The sequence below is a fragment of the Ostrea edulis genome, chromosome 4 (genome assembly GCF_947568905.1).
Source record: "Ostrea edulis chromosome 4, xbOstEdul1.1, whole genome shotgun sequence".
NCBI lineage: Eukaryota > Metazoa > Mollusca > Bivalvia > Ostreida > Ostreidae > Ostrea > Ostrea edulis.
The window spans coordinates 56,088,701-56,111,161 of NC_079167.1; the positions used below are offsets into that span (position 1 = coordinate 56,088,701).

A 22,461-nucleotide genomic window follows, 5' to 3' on the forward strand; every position below is an offset into this window, starting at 1 on the left:
TCACTTGGGTGACCGATAAGACCTAGCTGTGGGCCTCTTGTACAATGCAGGTATAGAGATCTCCATGCTCATTATACACTAGTTTTATAATCTAGATGCTACCAGTAATCATATTCACTATACATGTACAATCTATGTAGTCATGAATATCATTTCTGATAGGTCACCAAGAACATTGTTCTGCACCCAGTCCGTTCAGGAATCGAGGAAGATTTTTTAATGACGACAAATAACAGTGCCAGCAATATATTGCAAATTGTTGTTTTCAGTAGTTTTCTGTTGCAGTCGGATCATTTTGGTTCAGCTGATGTTTTGACAGTCTTGCATTGAGCTGTATAGAGAACAATAATCGAGGGTATGACGACATGTGTCCCTCGTCACAGGAACATGTGTAGTATTGAAGTAAGCAACACTTAATGCTCTTGTATATGCAAATCAAATACGTAAATTGTATGTCGGAGAAATACTGAATCAAGAAAGGCCTTTATGAAATATATCCACGTTTTTATTATTAACAAGCTTGTACAATAAATCTGTACAATATATTATGTCAATACCCTATCATATGTACACATGGGGTATTCAATAAATAAATTTAAAATTGATTTATTTTTCAATAAATACCCAGGTAAAAAATTATCTTCCCAGCAAACAATGGATACAATGAAAATTTGGAAGAATTGTATTGGTGTAAAATTAACAATTTTTTCCCAAGAAAAAATCTAAGAGAAAAAGACCACTGCAAGATTTTCTATCAACCAAGAGTTTTCACAATTGCACTTTAAAATCTCCCATCATCTATCACAGACTAGATTCACTTCTTTATCGTGGAAAGCTATGGCTGGCAATCTTTATCATGGGCACTTCAAGTGCCAGTTTGATATTTTAAGAGTCCACACCATTACAGCATTTAAAATTCTCATTAATTGCTAATGGGTCAGTGTGTTAATCATCATCAACATCTTCATCTAAGTCATCATCATCTTCCACCTAAAAGAGATTGTAAGAAAGCATTTTATATGTACATGAATGTATGTATTGTGTATGGAACAGGATTATTGTATTGCACCTATCAAAAGAATACCTATGAAACACAAAATTTGTAGAACTTACTGGGATATTGTTCTCTTTCAACAATTTCCTGTAATTTTCTATTTTTGTGTCCTGGTCTGCCAGCAGTACTAAGAGATCCTCCTGTTCTATCTTCAGGGTTTCCAGTTCCTCTTCTACTCCCCCCTTTTCACTTGCCACACTATTCTTCTCATCTTCCATTTTCTTCAAAATAAACAAGACATGTTTGTGAAATATGAATATCCATCAGATATTCAAACCATTAGCCCTGTCTCCAGGATTACACTCTCTACATACCAAAGCCCTTTTGCTTTTAGTTAAAAAAATATAGCATACTTGTTAAAGATGGAGAGACTTATAGGCTAAAATAATGACTTTGATTTTGGGAGCATGAAAAGTTAATTAAAACCAGAGCCTGCCCAACTTTAGTATGTAACCTCTTGAAATGAAACATGATTATGTGAACTCCATTTTCAAGCACACATCTCCCTCACAGGACCACAATGAAAACTAGGTGTATGCTAATTTGTGTAATCCTTGATATTTTAATGAATGAAGTTGCACTCCTTTCATGTTTGTCAGTGCATTGGGTTTACCCCCTTGCAGATAATGGGATTTATCAAAGTCTTTTATATGATCTTGACCTGAAAATGCCTTGGGGAGAATGTGTGAAGTATCATCTGGGTGGGCTAAAAAGACATTTGATTTTATCACACAAGCACCTTTGTTTATTGTTCACTCAAGATCTAAAGCACAAAATCTGTACAGAATGAAAGTATGTCACCCCAAGCAGTAGCAAATTCCTATGTTTCACCTGGATCTCTAAGAAAGCTGTGTATGTTTATTTTGAAAATCAAAAATATTGTCCATTCTCCTGATTTTTCATCTGTTTGATCCCTGTTATTGTATATATGAAAATATGTTTAATGTACCATTCCATGGTTTGAGTGAAATAAATTGAGCTGAACTGAACCTTCTTCAAATATAGCCAAGGTTAAAGATAAGAAATACAATAAGATAAAACCAACACAAACAATAGGCTTAAAAGCAAACAGAAAGGGGGAAAATAATATTTTTAGTTAGAAATGGCAGTTTTACTCTAAATGAAACCATTTGTTTGTCAGTGACAGCAATTAATTCTAAAAACAATTCTTAATCATAGTTTTCCCCTTCAAATGATGAAATATATGACACACTCTGTAAGTACATACATTGAATTTGTCCAGTAATTTTAAGTTCTCTTCATTAGACTTTTTAACTCTTTCCTGCAAAGTCATTTTTTCCTCCATCAGTTTTGCCAATTCTGCTGGATCTGCCTGGTTTTCAGCACTGTTCTCTAAGCTTTGCTTCTGGAATCAAATCAATGCTTATAATAAGTCAATAAAAATACAACTCAACTTTAATTGGTACTGCCATTCTTACATGCATGATTTTCTATATGTATTTACCAGCCCTGTAAGGAGGTTATTCCACTGACTTTTACAATATCAAAGACTACTCAAACTAAATATAATTGTGATGGAAAGCATCACAAAATGACCCTGCTTTGTGACATTATTTGCTAAGTTCAAAGCTCAAACTTGATGTGTAACCCATTGATTATGTATAAATTTTCAATTTAATAGCTGCTGAATAGCCAAAAAGGTCTGAAAAACCAGCAATACACAGATGGAAACACAGATGCATAAGCTGATCACTATAGGATTCCCGCCGATAGGCAGGGCCCTAATCATGATTCCTTACATCACTCTTAACAGAGTAATTTTCAAGATAGAGAATTTTATGAGAATTCTCAGAGTTGTGGTGGGCTTAGGTATATTGTTTGCATTTAAAAAGCTGAAGAAGGTTGTTCATGTTCAAAATGAAATGAATGGAGAATGTAAAAACAACAATAAGCTTTTCCCAAACAGCATACTCAATGCACAAAATGTTTTGCTTTATCAGTACCAGTCCACTACTATAATACTCACTAAAGACTGGATTTGGTTCTCTGCCTCTTTGTTTTGAACACTAAGACGACTAATTTCATTATCCTTTTCTGCTACACTTGTTCGCAGTTCCTGTAAATCACTCTGAAGTCTATTAATGGTGGTTTGTAATACTTCTGATTCACTAGGGACAATGTTTTCTTTGTCCTCCTCTGAACTAGTCACAACTCGAGCTTCCAAGACAGTAACATCTGTTTTCTACAATAAAAAACAAAACGGTTAAACCTTGATTCTGTTAATTTCACAAAGTTCAAGAGTTATTAGTCTTTCTTTGAATGAATCACGACCACTGAAAACCCTTCACTTATGTAAGATGCATACTACAAACTTTTTATGCCCATGTAATCGAATGAGATGTTCATCTTAAAGGTCTATGTTTTTCTAAATTTTTAATAAGATGAATGTTACCAAATCATAGCAAGAAATCTAACTGTACAGTACACATCCATACATCAAAATATTTGTTTCTAGCATGTATCCTTAAGTTCTAGAATGTACAACTGTGGCATACATTGTACATACCAATTTTTCTATGGCGGAGTCTTTGTTAGCATTGTCTAATCTCATCTTATCCAACATTTGCTGTAGAGATCGGATCTCCTCATCCTTCTTTGCGTCTGCTGCCTGGTTACTTTGAGCACCTTTTTATACAAATCAATGAAATTAGGGTCAATCAAGGAATTCTGACTACTAATAAATCATCTCCATGCAAGTCTGATCCAAGAAGGACTTATACAAAAACATGTTAGTAATGATATCAAACAAACCAATCTGTAAGAATTAATGCTCCAGAATGGTACACAAGAAGCATAATATATGTAGCATAAAGCTGATAAGCATAGAGCAATGAATATGTAGATGCATGTATCTTGAATTCTACTTAGCAAACTCATACTAAATTTACAATAAACTTACATATAGTTATCAAACTTTTTAATTTTATTTTAGGAAATTCGAGACTTAATTACACTATACTGTATTAAGTGGTATTTATAGCGAGATACAAATTTAGCAATTTTTCCATAAATTATGGGTACATATATTTAGTCAGCGCTAATTTTAGCAACTTAATAATTTCAAGAAAGATATATACATGTAGCTATTACCTAGGATATGGAATAAATATAAGTGTTATTCAATTTTAGTGATCTCAACACTGTCGCTAATGATGTCAAAATTAAATCCTCGCTAAAAATTCTGCTTATACAATACTTCAATATCTTTTTAACCTTTCTGAACTTTGAGTAGTGAATTCTGATCTTTCAGTTGCTGCACCTGCTCCTTGAGCTGTCGAATTTCTTCCTCCGACATGGAATGTTTGGACTGCAGTTCCAGGTGATGTTGCTGAAGTTCATTCAATCGTTGATCCTTTTCAAAATATGAACAATAAACAGTGAAAATAAAATGCACTAGGTTGTCAAACATTGCTACAGGAAACTTGGGTTGGAGGGACCTGATCTAACTTGTCCTCTACATGTTTTTGACCAGTTCATACAATTTAGCTTAGTTTGGGGCATCATCCACTTCATAGCAGTGAAGCAGTTAATGCAAACAAAAAGAAAAAAAACATGACCTGCTTTAAAGTGGGTTTTACCATTGGCTTAATTCCTTAAAATTTTATTTTTTCAGAACATTTGATGAAATTTCATTCGTAAATTCGGAATTTATGGAGCAATACCTCTCATATTGTGACATCATCTGCTGCCATCATATGAAATGGCCTATAGGCAAAACAATTTATATACCAGTACATGTATAAACTACATTATTTCAATAAAGGCTGATTATCCAATCAAATTGTGCAATGCAGCTGAATTGGATTACATACCCATCATTGTACTACTAAAATACATGCATTACAAGTCGCAAGTTGTCCCTGTACACTCAATTCAAAATAGATTTGTTGATTAAAACTGCAAATGGTGCTTTAACAGCTCACAGAAATGTGTGACACGTATAAGACTCTTACGCCTACCCTCATACACCCTACATAAGACTACTCTCATCCTCAAACATCCTACTTAAGGCTCTATCCAAACCCTCGAATATCTAAAATAAGACTTTACCTTTACCCTAAGACTTTACCGTCACCCTAAATCCCCCTACCTGCTCATGTATGATGTCTTTGTACTGGTTGACCACCAGTTCATGTTGTTGTAGGTTAGCTAGTTTGGCTTTATTCTCTTTCCTTCCTGCCTCTGTTGATACTGAATCTAAAGCATCAACTGAAAAGAGAAAGTTTTTGTGGTGACCACCATCCTTCATGAAAAGTACAAGTGAAGAAATCTTTGTATTCTAGAAATATACCTTTGCATCACTTGAACTTGTCACAAAGCAAACATAAAATTCTCCCAAATTATTTTGAATATATACAAAGATCCTATATAGATAATATGGACCAATGAATAATTTAAATACTTCCAAAAATTATATCTTGCTGATAAATCAGACATTGTGAGATCACATAGGGTAAAGTGATTTACACTACACAGTGTAAGTGATTTACAAAACACATGTACTGTTGGTACAAGAAAACTTACATGTAAGTATAAAAATCTTTTCTCTCATGTTTCATGTCAGACAATTGAAATGCCTATTACATTGTTAATGAAATTTCATAATTAAAAAACTTTCCCATCCAAACTTCTATCTCCTCTTTCTTTTGCTGTTTCTTTGCCTATCCAATGTACAATAATATCAGCAAACTGACCTTCTAATGCTTTAAATGTCCTGGTAAACTCGTAGTCAAAAGTGACCTCAGAGGACTGTTTGTAATTTACATGTGGTTTTTTGGCTGCTTTTGTATAGCTTTCGGTCTTGGGAACTTGTGATAATTTTTCTGTAAAGGTTTCCAGCCCTATTCTTTTTTCAATAATCTGTCTCAATGATGTCCTGCAAGATTTTAAATAACATACCACAAATTATGTATAGATACTTGTATCTGTGGTCAAAAATGTCTTCATGTATGTTCTTCAGTTGAAAGGTATTGGTATACATGTACATAAATAACTCCATTATATATTAGTTACCCAATTCAACAGAATAATACAAAGAAACATAAACAACCACTGTGATTAAAATAATATACACATGGGTTTTTGATCATTTTAGTTTAAAATATTTATGAATCAGCGGTACACACTTGTTAAACGTTTCATTCTGCTCATCATTATATAATACAGTAATGCCCAAGAGGAAAGCACACAGGCCCTGAACCATGGACTCATTCTCATCACTGTCTGAGGCGGAAACCTGGGTGATCAGCTGTAATTTGATTAAGGACAAATTCTCCACACCTTTCAATTCTGTGTACAAATTCCCAATTAAAACTGAGAAAAAAACTCCACATCTTATTGACATCATGTGCAAAATTTCATGTATATTGTACCATAACACACGTCTTCTACACATATCAATTTACAATTTGCTCTAGAACCATAAAATAACATGTCATAATTAGTAAGATTCATTTTGAACATGCCCTAATCATGTTATCAAAGGATACGTATGGTACATTGGCAGTGTTGACCAGAAAGTGAGCGACAGTGATTGGGGAATCTATCAGCCAGGCACACAGCAGCTGTAGCAGACCTATCCTAGTCTGGAATTTTCCTCCCTACAACATATATGTAAATTACATCCAACTTATGTCCATTGTCAAAGCATAAAACTAAATTACATCAAAATTATTAAGATGAATATTCAAAATACTAATCCCAGTTAACCTACATGTACATTGACATGTATTGATCATACATTTAATACATCAAGTACATATATATACATGTATGTCACCATGTTTATGAAATCAAATTGAAAGTAACATATCAATCATAATGTTACAATTTTGTTAGCAATAACTATTCTTTATAATTATTTATTATGATTCTGTCTTTCTGCAATTTTTAGTCACTGAAACTGACAAATGTCCGTCCTTTGATACCTGTGCTAGTATGTTGCAGCACTGCTGTAGCAGGGACACTGGTGGACTCCCTATGCTGGTGGCCAACTGGACCCGCAACAACTGCTCCTTCTGAGTGTTGTTTTCCAGAATGGCATGTAACAATGCCACTGCTGCAAACCAGTTTGACAGGGAGTCTGAGCTGAACAGACCCCCACATAATAACTGTCCAGCTGTTATCTGGTTCGCTACAAAATGGATAAGTTGAACTTAGAGGTCAAGAATGGATTTAAACTTAGAGGTCAAGAATGGATTTAAAAAATTTGGACATGATCCCCAAATAGAAGTTATCCTTGTAAAAAGAGCAACACTTTCTCTTTCATCACTATAAGAAATTCATTAATGTGTGTCAATCTAGCTCTCTACAATCATATCTGGCCCTTTATGGTAGTTGGAACACTGCACAACCAGTACATCACAATATTTCTGAACCAACAACAAACACTTAGATACTATAATCAACAAACTTTATAAAACTGAATGACAGCCTTGGTGCCTACATCTCTAACATGTTAAAGTTTAATTCTACTGTGATTGTCAACTTACCATCAGAGGATGTGGGCAATAGAGTGGTAATAATTTGGGACTGTCCTACTTCATTCTTGTACAGAAATGACTGGAAGCAGTACAGAACTGCACATCTTAGGGGGAAAGGTTGTTTTTCATTCACCATCGACATCAAAAGTACAACAATGGCTGGTCTAAATATAAACATGCTAAGGTTATCAACATTCAAGGTCAAGTGCAATTCTTTAAAAAGTTTAGCACAACTTTTTTCAAACAATTTATTTCAAAATAGTTGGATATGCAAATATAAATATCCATGTAAATATTAGAAAATAAATTTTCCAGCGTTTTATGTATAAAAAACAAACCAAAATTGTACATGTAATTCAGAATTTCCATTTCCTGCAAATGCTTCATTTGTTTCAGAAGAGTATGATGGGTAAAATCAGAAACTTAACTACTCCATATTTTGAGATACATGTACACTACACAGAACTTATCACTGTCATAAAGAATAAATAGAATCTTCAATTTGTAATTTCATTTCATAACTTTTAACTCCTAAATTGATATTGGTTATAAAAATCTTAAAGAGTCACGGCAAAAAAGTATTCTGCTATATTTTTATCATATGAAGAGTTCATGTACCTTGGAGGACTTGAGGGTGCCATAACAGAGGCAAAATATTCTTGGTTTTGTAAATTTCCTCTGATAACCTCTGCTACAGTATTAATAGTCTGTTAAAAAAAATAAACCCCAATCAGTATGATATGTACATTTAGCGTGACATTTTCTGGCCAACACAATGTTGTATTGTATTCTCCATGCTGAAATTATTAATATCAAAATATCTGATATAGGAATTATCGTATGTTTTGTAACTAATTGTTATTTCCACCCACCTCTGTTAAGACATCAGCAGGTACTCCACTGGCCATCAATATTGTACATAACTGCTTTAGCAAACCTGAAATTAATATTTGCTGAAATCACTGAATATCAAGTAATTTTGACAAGAATCTTGTGTGACTGACATTGACAATAAGAAATGTTTGTGAGCATTTGATTATGTCCTATTAAAAGAATATAAACTATCCCCTGAACTAAATTCTTTTGCAACTTCATAATCTCTTGAAAATATGTGAATAAAACTGAATCCCCGAGAACAATACACAGAATCTGTTGTCAAGCAACACAAGCGCCGTCTTAAATGGGGCTTAAACCCTTGCAGACCACACTTAAACAATGTCCTAACTAGTCACTAAATTTCAAAGTGTATACAGATGCTGTAAGTGTCATATGCCCAGGTCTGGTTTGTTTACAACTTGAGATTTACCCAGAGCAGACCTAAACAATACTTTATCATAGCTGATGATGTAAACTGTACAAGAAGCATTTAAAACATGCAACAGAGAATCATCTATAGATGTACCATGACTTTGTTGAGGGTTATAAATAGTTTTCCAATGTCACACATCCTTTTCTCATGAAATACAGCTAAAGGCACTCCTATTCAATTGATATATATACCTGGTAAATTCAATCTTTATCTACCAGTGACAGGCTATAAATCTGTCCACATTCCATACAATGTAGATTGCAGTCCTCTAAATACTAAATAGGCTGTTAGCGACCCAAAGTTTTTTCTATGATTTCATAAATATCTATCACATGTACATGTTAATATTTACCACACTGAAACATGGTCTTCTGGCAGGCCGTTATTTGCTGCTGGGGAGTGTTGGGGGAAACAAGGCATCTCACCAACTACAACAGAAAAAGCACTGCCATTCAGTATAACTTGCAATCAAATGACAGTGTTGTACAAGCTTTTTATAAGCATTTTAGACAATAAAGATTCTCTAAATTTCAGGAGAGAAAGTTTACTCTAAATGCATTGTCTCAGGAAAAAATAGTAGTTCTGGTTCCTATTTCAATGTATAGTTCTCTTCTCACTGATATGCAATCTTACAGTTTTATATACAATGTAGAACATACTCATATTACATGTAGATGTAAAGAAAAACCCACCAAACCAGTGATTGTGCCATGTGTCTTAGTCGCATTTAAGTTAAAAATGACGCATTAAATCAATTCTTCTATGCACCAAAGTGCACAATCAATTTTCTGAAGAAAGCTACGATGTTTGTCTGAAAAACATTGCATACGACTTGTCTAGTTGTCTTACTTTCAATTTGAAAGCTGTAACTCAACACATTATTGACATGTCAATACATTACAAGACAAGTCAAGATGGAATAAGCTGGGTGATCTTGAAGCAGATGTCTTCATAATCAAATCCCAAGAAAAATTGGAAAGAAAAAAATGACAAAGACAAAGATGAATGGCATTTCCAAGACAGATGGATGGAAGCAAATTTGCCAAATTGATAAAAATCTAACAAAAAACCCAATGTTGACTGTTTAACTGCATTAATCAATGTAGTCTTTTACGTCAAAATGGAAAGACTACATTACAGATATTGAATATGCTGTATATATGCATTGTTGTTAGTACATGTACTAATGTATGTACTTATGACAAAAATGTCACATGATGCATTTCTATTCTATTTTATCCTTTTCTGAAGTGGTCCTTCAAAATATGTAGATGGTCCATTCATTCATTCTCAAAATGGCCCATTAACATTTTCAACATTAAGGTCATAGTCCCATGACCTTAATGGCGTTCCCTATCACTGCCAAACACCACCACCATCAGGTTTCACTTTAGAGGTTTGAAAAAATCTTACAATTCCTATGATTCATTAAGACTGAAATTTAGAGTTGCTTTATATAGTGAATCCCTGACTTAGAAGATGGGATCAGATCCTTTGACTTACCTGAAGCATGAAATGGAGATTAGTAACTTTTTGTGCAGACCAGCCAGCCTGGGAATGAGTGTGTTGTGAATCTAGGTCAAAGTATGGGGCCAGTCGCTGGATGTAGCTGCTCTCTCGGAAGAAATTCTGGTTGGAGGTGTTGTTCTTCAAAAGTGTGGTTAGCAGGAGAAGACAATCCTCCACAACAATACCTGAAATTATAATTCAGAAGTTTAAACTCTATTTGTTTTACAATGTTTAACAAACAAGTTCTACATCTTATCTTAATGCTTCTTGTAGGCTCAAATATTGGTGTGAGGGGGGGTCACTGATGTAGGAGGAAACCTCCTGAGTAGCTGTACACACTCATGTGTCTGAGTAGGCAACCACAATACCACCTCACATACAACCACTGTCGAACCCATGGACTCAGGTCACGGCGGTGAGAAGCGAGTGTGTTACATAGTACGTTACCCAGACACCAGAAAGTTTAATGTGAGAAGAAATGGTTGTGAAATACTGATGTGTTAAAAGCCTTCAACTAAGCACACTTAAGTATAAAATGATGAGCATTCCCCTTCTCCTTCATCCAAAACATGAAATACTATAAAATCTCCTTCACTGCAAACTTGTATCACTCAAAAAGACCTAAATTCTGAGATTCTAAACGGGAATATGATGAATGATACTTACCTCCATCACTGTTTCCTTCATCTCGCACTATATCTAACAATCTCTCAAAAGCATTCTCAAATGCAACAATTTTCTGCAGGTTAGTGTTGCCTTTAGTTAGCTGAGTCAGAAGCAACAATGCCTGAAACAAAAATACTCAACACATGTATAATGAAATTTCCTAAAGACCTTCATCATTTGTGTACTCAGACACTATAACTACATGTAGCTTCATTTTTACTTCCATTTGCAAGTTTGTTCATTTTTTATTTTGCACACAAGACATGTGGCCGAGTGGTTAGGCCGTCAGACTCTCGACCGAAAGGTCGTGGGTTCGAGTCCTGGCCGCGGCAGGGCTGACGTTGTGTCCTTGGGAAAGGCACTTTACATGAATTTCCTCACTCCACCCAAGTGTAAAAGGGGTACCTGGCTATAGACAGTAAAAGATATTGTTAGAATGTTAGTGCTCTAGCGCTTGTAATGGCAGCTTGCACTGTATGCTTCCTAGGAGGCTGAGAAAGTTCTAGATTGATATAAGGTTTGCGGGGGTAATAATGTAAATTTAATTATTGTAAAGCGCTTTGAGCTGCTGGAAAAGGCACTATATAAAACCAATCATTATTATTATCATTATTATGTGCCTCTCTAAGTGTCAGTAAAATTCAATGTAAGGGCAGACCTTTGATGAAGGAAGATTTGATTAGATTTTGAGGCACAATTGCAATGGTTTCAAAATGTTTTTAGCAATTCATACTGGATTATTAAGGACATCTGCCAGGGTTGTTCAACAGTTAGACAAACTGATGAGTAAAGCAAAGCTGGTTTCTAAAACATGGAGTAGGCAATGGTACTGTACATGTATACATTCTCTGAGTGTTCTCTACTTTTAAACATCATTAAAAAATATTTTTCATCTCTCTGCTGAGGATTTGGAACTTACATCATTTCGGATTATTTCTCTGCTATCAGATAACAGGTCCATTAATTTGGACACTCCCATGGGACTGACAAGAATGGCCTCTTGTAGATCTTTGCCTTTATTGATCAACAGAATGGTCAGCAGTTTGACTGTTGGCCATCTAACATGAAAGTCATACTCCTATAAAAGACACAATATTAAACACACCACAGTTTGACTGTTGGCCATCTAACATGAAAGTCATACTCCTATAAAAGACACAATACCAAACACACCACGATGTGATTAATTTCATTTCATTTCAAATTCATAATTTGGTATTTTCAATTTATAAAATATAAAATCTTGTCTAGTGAAGAGTATTGAGAAATACATGTATACGAAGCAGAAATTTAAGACAGCACCTAAGTAAACGGTATGACCCAGTCCCAAATTCACCTGACTGGTTTGAATAATATCAATTTCAACATTCATTGACAACAAACCTCCAGCAGTGACAACAAAAGGGAGATATTCTCGTGTTTCTTGGTAAATATTTCAGTGAACTGCGCTCCTAAATCTCCAGGAAGGTTTGCTGGCATGTTAGATTCATCATCTGAAAGGTAGAAAATAACTCTTTATAAGGTTTCCCAAATGCTATTGTGAATAAATGTTCAAACCTTAGGTTTCAAAATAACCCTATTGTACCCAAAACCATCATAGCCCACTCTGATTCCTAGTGAGAGTCTGTAAGACTATGTATTCTGTATATATACATATCTTAGTAACATGGTACTTTATTCAAAGCTTGGTTGAATTTACCCAAATGGTTTTGCAGAATAGAGGAAAATTCTAGAACGTGAATAATTGATAGACAACAAATGCTGAAGGACAGACTATATATAATCAGACAAATTACTGGCTATTAATGAGTAACAATAACAATTATTGAACCTACCATCCTCAGAAGGCTCATTAGACAAAACATTGCAAAGAGCATCTAATGCATATCCAGTTATTTCTGAATCACTCCTAAAAATACAAAATGAAACACATCAAGACAAAATCTGGCCAATACAAGTACAATGATAAAAATGCATATACCTAAAAAGTTATAATTTCTACTCTAATGGTTATTATCCCATGAAACAGTTCACACATAACATTGAACATTTTATTTAGAGTACAAAATGATTCTTTTAATTCCAACAATATCATGGAGTCTTTTCAAAATTTTCATTCAAAATGAAATTGCAGAAAATAGTAAGCAGAGTACAGTGAATGAAACATTATTTAAGAGTATTTTTCCCCAACAGATTTTTAAATTCACATTGCATTTCCTCACATGAATCCTCTATTTTTATTACCTGTCTGTTTCCAGTGTGTGTACCAACGTGTCCATTGCCTGTGTTCCCACTTCCAAGCGGAATTTCTGAAAATAGTATAGCCTAGTTGTGATTACACTTGCAATTTATTCATGAGCATTTCTTAGAAAGAAAACAAGAGGGTTATCCTGCTAAACTGTGGAATTTGTGTCCCATTTAATAGTTTATATCAGTCAAATTTTCACAGATGTTAAATTGATACACAGACAATGTCAATTCCATATCACTTTAAATAAAAGCGTTTCAAAGCATAAGGTTACACTTAGTTAGGTCTTGCATTGCAAAGACAATAACATTAAAGTTTGGTTTGAGCATGCCACAATTTCATTCTTTCTCAATACAAACAACATTTATAATGTTCTTCTAATATGTATAAATATTTTTTAACTGACAAATTCTAGGAAAAAACCATGAAATTCAGGTTTAGATTTAATTCCCATACTATATCCTAACTTGTTACTTAAACATCAAATTATATAATACTGTATGGTGCAGTAACATTCCAGTTGATCTAACAATTTTTTACACTATGAACATCATTATTTAATGCAACAACTAGTCACTGTCTTGTACATAACGAAAATGTTTGACACCAAATTTCCTCCAAGTCTTATTATTCCTATAATTCATTAAACAAGCTGTTTGTTAAATTTTACAAATGCATGATAAAAAAACCAAGAAATTGAAAATATGCATGGATTTTGAATATATATCTCATAATATTCTCATTTTGTCTACTGGATTCCAAGACAAACTCCAACATTATGCTTACATAATAAATACATTTTTGCAATAAGGTGTAACAGCCCATTGTATTTGATTCTGCAATATGTTCCTTTCACTGAACAGTTTTGGTAGATTCATGTTCAATACCTACAAATGATTCATCAAATATCCATGAAAATGTAAAAGGTGTGCATGCATTAAAAAAAAAAATTTCATCTCCTCAATAAGAGTTTTTGTATGATTTCCCAAAATAGGTTAAACATTTATATCTTAGTAATATTACAATACTTTGTATATAAGCCTAGGAAGCTCAGTGGTTAGATCACCTAAATAGTAATGCAAAGGTCCCGGGTTCAATACCCGATTGTTCTAAAGATTATTCTCACCTTCTTTGCGACTTTAATGTCTATTTATACAACTTACTGTATTACGTAAGAGTTGATTTTACTTTTCAAAAAACAGGAACTATCAAGATATGCTAACTTTAAAACAGACATGCTAATATACCCCAAGATTTTTTATAGCAACAGGATAGAATGCAAGTAAATCATACATGAAATGTCACGGAAAATGATATACTGTATCATTGAGTAATGTTGTGCATGTCCTTAAGTATCACGTACAACATAAATTCTGTGATTTAGCAGGACAACCCTTGTATATGTAAGTTGATCTATAGAAAATAGATTTAATACCTTTGACATGGCTTTAAGTGCACGAACTGCATCTCGTCTGTCATCCAGCAAGGTAGAGGACTGAACTCTGTCTACAAGACGTTCGACCTACAATTCAAAGCAGTTAACAATTTTGTAATATATTGTTAAAAGAAAAAATGCATTGCAGGTTCCTTTTTTAAAAATAAAACTTGCCTAGTGCACATTGCAATAGGGGTATAAAAAAAATAGAAATGTTAAGATCAAAAGGTAAATCAGTGCTATATTTATGGGTCACCGTTATTTTTAACTCATCATCCAATCAAAATACTGCTCAAATAATGGTAATCATACTTCAGTGAGAATACTGACAGGTAACAAAACAATATACATGTAATGTGTTTAACACAGAATGCTTTCTTTGTTTTGCATCACGGATTCCAAGTACATTTTGTACTCAAAATTGATGACGATATCAAATTGTCACTACTCAGACATCTTTTGTGCATGTCTTAACAATACTAGTTTCTATTTTTGATAAAGAGCAAGGAAAAAAAATTGGTTTTAATTTAATCATGTTGATAGGAAAATCTTTGCGTAGATATTGAAATTCAGAGAACTTGCCAAAAGAGAAGAGGTTGTGATTATGATTTTGCATTAAAGGTTATGTTTCATTGCATAGTCTGTCACTGTCAATTAAAAAAAATAACTTGTAATCATAAAAGAGTTTAAGCATGTTTAAATACAGTAAGTAAGTGAATTGTTTATTGTTGTGACGTTCACTGTACAATATAATTCATGTGCATGAAATATTTGCATCCAGCCCATTATGTATGTCACCAATCAAAGTTCATTCCTGATCCTTACATTATCATGAGTGATGGTAAAATAATAATTACATATGAATGAGCATATTTATACCTAAACTAGGTGATACAGGCATTAGGCTTGATGATCAAGATAACATGCATGTACAATGTTTGCAATAGGCCTCATGAATAAATTCAGCTTTTCTTGGACGTATACTGAACAAATAATAAAAAGTTTCTTGGATTGACATATATAGATATTAGAAATTCTAAACATCTCTGATCTAAGATAGTCTTATTTAGTACATGGAACATGAAAATGGTGTTCATCCTCTATAGAGTTGGACTGACAAAAGTTACACAACATGTCAAGATATTTCTTTGCACACAAAGCAGACTGACTCTATACGGAGAGGCAGTATTCCGATACGCAACTAGCGCAAGATGGAATATTCAAATTTCTGGGAATCTTATATATTTTTCACTTGCAAATGCAGTTTTTAGTGTTTTGTATATCTTAAGTTTTGGAAAGGTATTTATATCATGTTGCCATTTCGACGAGTAGATTTTACATGGTTTTTTTTCCGTAACATGATCCTAAAATAGGATGACAGATATACATGTAGATATATAAATTGTTCAGGTGACACTTCGATAATTAGAATGTGGAAGATTTTCTGTTCTTTGGGCATTCGTAACAATGTAATGGTGTTTGTTCAGAGTTTTCATCGAAATAACACTATCTAAGATTTCATCATTTGATACACATACACACAAAATGCATAAAATACAAACTTTATATTTTGATGTATAGGTGGTAGTCGCATACAGTGTATATGTGAAAACAATAACAATTACGTCAATGAAAAGACATTACTTGTACAAGAACTATTTAAATTTTGATTATTATTCTTTAATAACATTACCACATTGGTATACAACTAAAATAATGAAGAAAAAAAACAAGCGGTTTACAACATCATTACTAAATATCAGTTAGAATCATGAAATCTGTCAAAGGATATAAAAAAAATTTATATGCATAAAACATTCAGTAAAATAGCTACAAATGATTAGCAAATTTAAATTCTTTTGAATTTGTTTGTTCTTATATAGCCTAGATGCAACATGGATTTTTGTGTGCCAAAGAGTTGAAAATAACACCATATCTTGTGGTAAGCAAGGTCACAATTCCAGAATGTGTACTGTATATTGCAAACTTCACTCTATGAATTTTATTTCTCAATTTAAAAATCTGTGAAATTTTGCCTAAGAATATGTCCCCCCTATACATTTGGATGTTGCTTCTAAAGGCCTGCTTTGTATAGTTACTGATATTTGATTGAGGGCACTGAACTAGCATAGAATGTGTAAATTTTTCTAAAAGTAAAACCTCCAGAACCTGTTTATTAGTAGTATACATGTACCTGCATTTCTACCCCAGAAAATAAATGTTTCATTCTAGGTCAAAATTTAAAACTCTTTCAATCTCAAAGTAGCCTAGTCATAATATGATTATGGTATGACTGTTGAGACGAACGAAGACCCATAACATCTTACAACACGACTTTAGGCAATTCATTTAACGCGGGAAATATAACGCAGTTGATGTAAACAATGCATTGTGATGTCATCATTAGCTGCGATCGTTTTTCTTTCAAACCAAGCAATTATCCACAACAAAATGTACGAAGGTATGGGATAGCTTGTCTGAAATTCAAAATCATTTGTGGTACTTTCCAAGACTATTTGTTTTATCTATGGGGTTGTCAATAAAGTATACCGCAGTGACGGCGACATTTTTCCGGAAGCATTATGGGTAGTCCCCATCATTTTTCAGCTGAAGAAGAGCAAATCACGTGACTCAATTGTGTAATCTTTGGAGCAAGCTTGTAGCGACGCGAGCTTTGCTCGCTATTAAGAAGGTGGCATGGGTGGGGAAATTTCCACATGCAGGGATTAAAATTAACGGTCGCCCGAGCCGACTAAATATTGGTACGGGCGATGAAAACTTCATAAGGCACTGGCCCGGTTGGCGACCAGAATTTCCTCTATGTCCAAAGTTGTAATATTGGTGATAAACCTGGTTTCTCATTGAAATCATAGTTTGTGTTTATTATCTTTTTAAATAAAATAATAAACAAGAGGCCCATGGGCCACATCGCTCACCTGAGTCACCTTGGTCCATATCAGAAGACTTTCTATATATATTTGCATGTAAAACAGTAGTCCTTATTATGGCCCCAACCTACCCCTGGAGGCCATAGTTTTTGCAAACTTGAATCTACACTATGTCAGAAAGCTTTCATGTAAATGTGAACTTCTTTGGCCCAATGGTTCACAAGAAGAAGATTTTTCCTATATATTTGTATGTAAAACTTTGATCCCCCATTGTGGCCCCATCCTACCCCCAGGGGCCATGATTTGAACAAACTTGAATCTGCACTATGTCAGAAAGCTTTCATGTAAATATCAGCTTTTCTGGCTTTGTGGTTCTTGAGAAGAAGATTTTTAAAGATTTTTCCTATATATTTGTATGTAAAACTTTGATCCCCTATTGTGGCCCCATCCAACCCCCGGGGGCCATGATTTGAACAAACTTGAATCTGCATTATGTCAGGAAGCTTTCATGTAAATCTCAGCTTTTCTGGCTTAGTGGTTCTTGAGAAGAAGATTTTTAAAGTTTTCCCCTATATATTTGTGTGCAAAACTTTGATCCACCCCTTGGGGCCCCATCCTATCCCCGGGGGCCATGATTTGAACAAACTTGAATCTGCACTATGTCAGGAAGTATTCATGTAAAAATCAGCTTTTCTGACTCAGTGGTTCTTGAGAAGAAGATTTTTAAAGATTTTTCCTATATATTTGTATGTAAAACTTTGATCCCCTATTGTGGCCCCATCCTACAACAGGGGGCCATGATTTGAACAAACTTGAATCTGCATTATGTCAGAAAGCTTTCATGTAAATCTCAGCTTTTCTGGCTTAGTGGTTCTTGAGAAGAAGATTTTTAAAGTTTTTCCCTATATATTTGTGTGTAAAACTTTGATCCACCCCTTGGGGCCCCATCTTATCCCCGGGGGCCATGATTTGAACAAACTTGAATCTGCACTATGTCAGAAAGTTTTCATGTAAAAATCAGCTTTTCTGGCTTAGTGGTTCTTGAGAAGAAGATTTTTAAAGATTTTTCCTATATATTTGTATGTAAAACTTTGATCCCCTATTGTGGCCCCATCCTACAACAGGGGGCCATGATTTGAACAAACTTGAATCTGCATTATGTCAGAAAGCTTTCATGTAAATCTCAGCTTTTCTGGCTTAGTGGTTCTTGAGAAGAAGATTTTTAAAGTTTTTCCCTATATATTTGTGTGTAAAACTTTGATCCACCCCTTGGGGCCCCATCTTATCCCCGGGGGTCATAATTTGAACAAACTTAAATCTGCACTATGTCAGAAAGTTTTCATGTAAAAATCAGCTTTTCTGGCTTAGTGGTTCTTGAGAAGAAGATTTTTAAAGATTTTTCCTATATATTTGTATGTAAAACTTTGATCCCCTATTGTGGCCCCATCCAACCCCAGGGGCCCATGATTTGAACAAACTTGAATCTGCATTATGTCAGGAAGCTTTCATGTAAATCTCAGCTTTTCTGGCTTAGTGGTTCTTGAGAAGAAGATTTTTAAAGTTTTTCCCTATATATTTGTATGTAAAACTTTGATCCCCCCTTGTGGCCCCATCCTACCCCCCTTGTGGCCCCATCCTACCACCGGGGGCCATGATTTGAACAAACTTGAATCTGCAATATGTCAGGAAGCTTTCAGGTAAATTTCAGCTCTTCTGGCCCAGTGGTTTTTGAGAAGAAGATTTTTAAATGACCCCACCCTATTTTTGCATTTTTGTGATTATCTCCCCTTTGAAAGGGACATGGCCCTTCATTTGAACAAACTTGAAAGCCCTTCACCCAAGGATGCTTTTGGCCAAGTTAGGTTGAAATTGGCCCAGTGGTTCTGGAGAAGAAGTCGAAAATGTGAAAAGTTTACGGACAGACGGACGGACAGACGGACGCCGGACAAAATGTGATCAGAAAAGCTCACTTGAACCTTCGGTTCAGGTGAGCTAAAAATACGATTGGCGAATCTCTATACGATTTATGCGTGTTATGTAGTAATATTACGGAATTTTAAATGGTGCATTTGGTTATCTACATTTACATTACGTGATATGTTTCCTGTTAGTTAAGTCGCACACGGGCGAAGATTAGCCCGATTAGCCTATTAGGAAAATCCGAAAAGCATCATGTGGGGATTTATTGAAGGGATAAAGGCTCCCGATCCCACAAATAAACAAAAGAGAGAATTCAATAAAAACTACGAACTAACAAGACTGAGAAAATTCCAAATTTCAAGGAAGGAAAACAGACCGTGGTTGTAGTTAGACGATGAGCTAGGCATGTTTTGCATGGCCTGCAAAATGTTCCCCAAGCATGGAAAATGGAATAGAACATGAGTTAAGAGTAAATGCAGTGAATAATAAAGTGAATCTTTCAGACAAAATGTGTTCTTCGTTATATGGGCTAGTAAATTTCATTCTGGGCTAGTGAAATTTGACAGTTGGTAGCACGTTTGGCTACTTAATTTTAAGGGTTAATTTTAATCCCTGACATGTATTTACAAGCTCCAGGATTGAGTCTCACAATAACACCCTTCATCAAGCCAAAAATATCACAAGATAATTATTTTTCTTAACATGCCTGGATATCATTAATTGCAAGAATAACACATTTTATTGAACACCAAAAAAATTAACTCTGCATCCAAGTTTATCCTAATTATGGAACTTTGTTTTTAAGAAAAAGAATTGGTCAAAGCTTAGAATATTATTTGTTCTACCGAAACCAAGGATAAAGCCAGTCTTCAAAATGTTCCGTCATTAAATTGCAAATAACACTTGGAAAAATGGTTCAAAAACGTAGTAATTATTTTTTCTGAGGGCCGACTTGACCTGGAGACGGAAAGTCAAGGGACGCATCGGTAATGGGACGGATCGACTAATGGGACGGATCGTCTAGAAATCTATATACACCAGCCATACATTACTTATTTAGACAACAGCGTGAAACTTATCATTTATAAGATATTACTACACTCTGCACAAAGGTATCGAAACACCTTTCGGGAGCAAAAAATCTACTTTTCGTAGAAATGTTATATTGTTTGTTTATGTTTGACGTAGCGCGTTGGTGTCTGAGTAAATTCGAACTGCCGGTAAATCAAAGTTTATCAGGTATGGATTTAATGCAAATTTTAAAATAAGTATTAAATGCATTGGGTATAACTTAGAATATGTGTTATACCGTTTCAATACCCGTTGGTTGTCCAACATATCCTTGAGGAGCAGACAGATATTTTCGGAAGTAGTCCATCTTTCTGCTTTCGTGGAGCTTCTGTAATACGCATGCGTATTTGCATGTGAAATGGTGTTACTAATTGTACCAAACTACTTCACCCCAGGAAACTATCATAGATTTGTTCACCATGTTTTAATTTGTGAAAATTATGTAGTTTCCTTAATTCAGTTTGAAATTGTTTAAGATAATATGTTATTGATTAAGTGAAATTTTGTCCCTTATTAAATTTCAGTACTTTTATAGAATAGAATATGATTTATTTCCAAATTAGGGCTCTCTCGGACATACAGCATACATGATTTTTAACATTTCAATGTGCAATGACGATAAAAAGAAAAACAAAACAAGAGTAAAATATGCATTATTATATACCTGGTACAGATTTTCATCTTGAATCTGCTCTCATTATGATAGATAGTAAGGGTCCTTGTTGAAAATGAAGAATAATGAGCAATTTTTTTTTGTTAATCATAAGGGAAACCTACTGAATAAGACGAAGCATTTTCTAATTGTGGGTGAGGGGGGGGTCCCTCTCTCCTATTAGCTGGCCCAACATCGAGTACCGGAACCGGCAAAATACGGAAGTTATCGTGTATCAAGTATAGTATACTGTAGATATCAACAGTTGCGCGGTGTCACGGGTGTGTACTGTACTGCGGATGTAACGGTGAATCCATACAGGTAAATTAAGTATGCATATGATATCAGTTAATCTAATGGCAGACGGAGTTCAGATTACTTCATCAGTTCATGTTGACTGGGGAAAAAACCCAGTGCTGCTTTAGAACAGTGCTACTTAGTAGTATATGGTTTTTCTCTGATCTGGGTGCCCCCCTAATCTCAGCTGAGATTCGGCTTGGCTGAATATCTGGACTGACGCCTTCAGCCAAGCCAAATCTCAGCTGAGATTAGCTAGGTGCCCCCCATAATCCGATAAAATTATTCCCTAAGTAAAATAAGAAAACAAAACTTGTTTTTGATGAATAAAATACTGGGAAAAAAAAAAAAAACTTTTTAAAAGTAGGCATCAGTTGATTGCGTCAAATATTAATTAATATCCTGAATATAGGTACAGATACTAACCGAGATAGATAAGATAAAAACAATACATTGGTCACCAGTGAATGAATGATAAGTATCTCTTGCAGTTTTGATTTATAAATGGCTCACATTAAGTTTGCAACATATAATGTGATAAAGGTCTTTCAACATTTTTGCAACAGTCCTCAATTAGAAATTGTGGTAAAATTTATTTTTGAGCCAGTTGAATGGCCCTAATTCTGACTTTCATTTAGAACTACACAAATAACAAATCTGTTCACAAAATTTATTGTTAAACAGGTAAGATACAGATCGACATGTTTCTAACGTTTATTGTTTCATTCATGTTCAGAAATTGCTATTGTCACTTGTCAGACCTATATATGTACTCCTGTCATTGAAATGCTTAATTATTTACATGTTTAAAGAAGATGGGCAAAGGAGACAGGCTGAATGCATATTTATAAACACTCGCTAGTGGAGTTGACTTGGTATTTAAATTCTATGTCAGTTTACCTTAGCGCT

At 34.4% G+C, this 22,461-nt stretch overlaps 1 protein-coding gene across 2 annotated transcripts; it reads right to left on the bottom strand.

Annotated features, from left to right (window-relative positions):
* Positions 1–483: 483 nt before the first annotated feature.
* LOC125668631 (general vesicular transport factor p115-like) lies at positions 484–20,959 on the bottom strand. 2 transcript variants are annotated; one of them, XM_056163059.1, is made up of 24 exons: positions 20,842–20,864; positions 14,725–14,811; positions 14,076–14,176; positions 13,286–13,350; positions 12,877–12,950; positions 12,425–12,534; positions 11,961–12,119; positions 11,042–11,162; positions 10,370–10,560; positions 9,219–9,294; positions 8,430–8,494; positions 8,176–8,264; positions 7,567–7,721; positions 7,003–7,208; positions 6,565–6,675; positions 6,202–6,323; positions 5,770–5,951; positions 5,166–5,284; positions 4,289–4,427; positions 3,582–3,700; positions 3,042–3,257; positions 2,283–2,420; positions 1,114–1,275; positions 484–990 (listed from the first exon to the last, which is right to left on the bottom strand). In XM_056163059.1, exons 3-24 carry the CDS (start codon positions 14,112–14,114, stop codon positions 946–948), a joined length of 2,703 nt encoding a protein of 900 aa, XP_056019034.1. In that variant the 5' UTR covers positions 14,115–14,176; positions 14,725–14,811; positions 20,842–20,864; the 3' UTR covers positions 484–945. The 2 variants fall into 2 exon arrangements, with proteins under 2 accessions (XP_056019034.1, XP_056019033.1); XM_056163058.1 differs by lacking the exon at positions 14,076–14,176 and having other exon boundaries at positions 20,842–20,959.
* Between the last annotated feature and the right edge of the window lie 1,502 nt (positions 20,960–22,461).

Bases quoted from the DNA above. Each gene is read 5' to 3' on its own strand.
- LOC125668631 (XM_056163058.1), bottom strand. From the start codon at position 20,910: ATGGACTACTTCCGAAAATATCTGTCTGCTCCTCAAGGATATGTTGGA. The intron at 8,495-9,218 runs GTAAATATTAAC...TATTAATTTCAG, and splicing joins GAAGACCATGTTTCAGTGTG to GTTTGCTAAAGCAGTTATGT. The intron at 1,276-2,282 runs GTATGTACTTAC...TTTATTTTGAAG, and splicing joins AATTACTGGACAAATTCAAT to AAAATGGAAGATGAGAAGAA.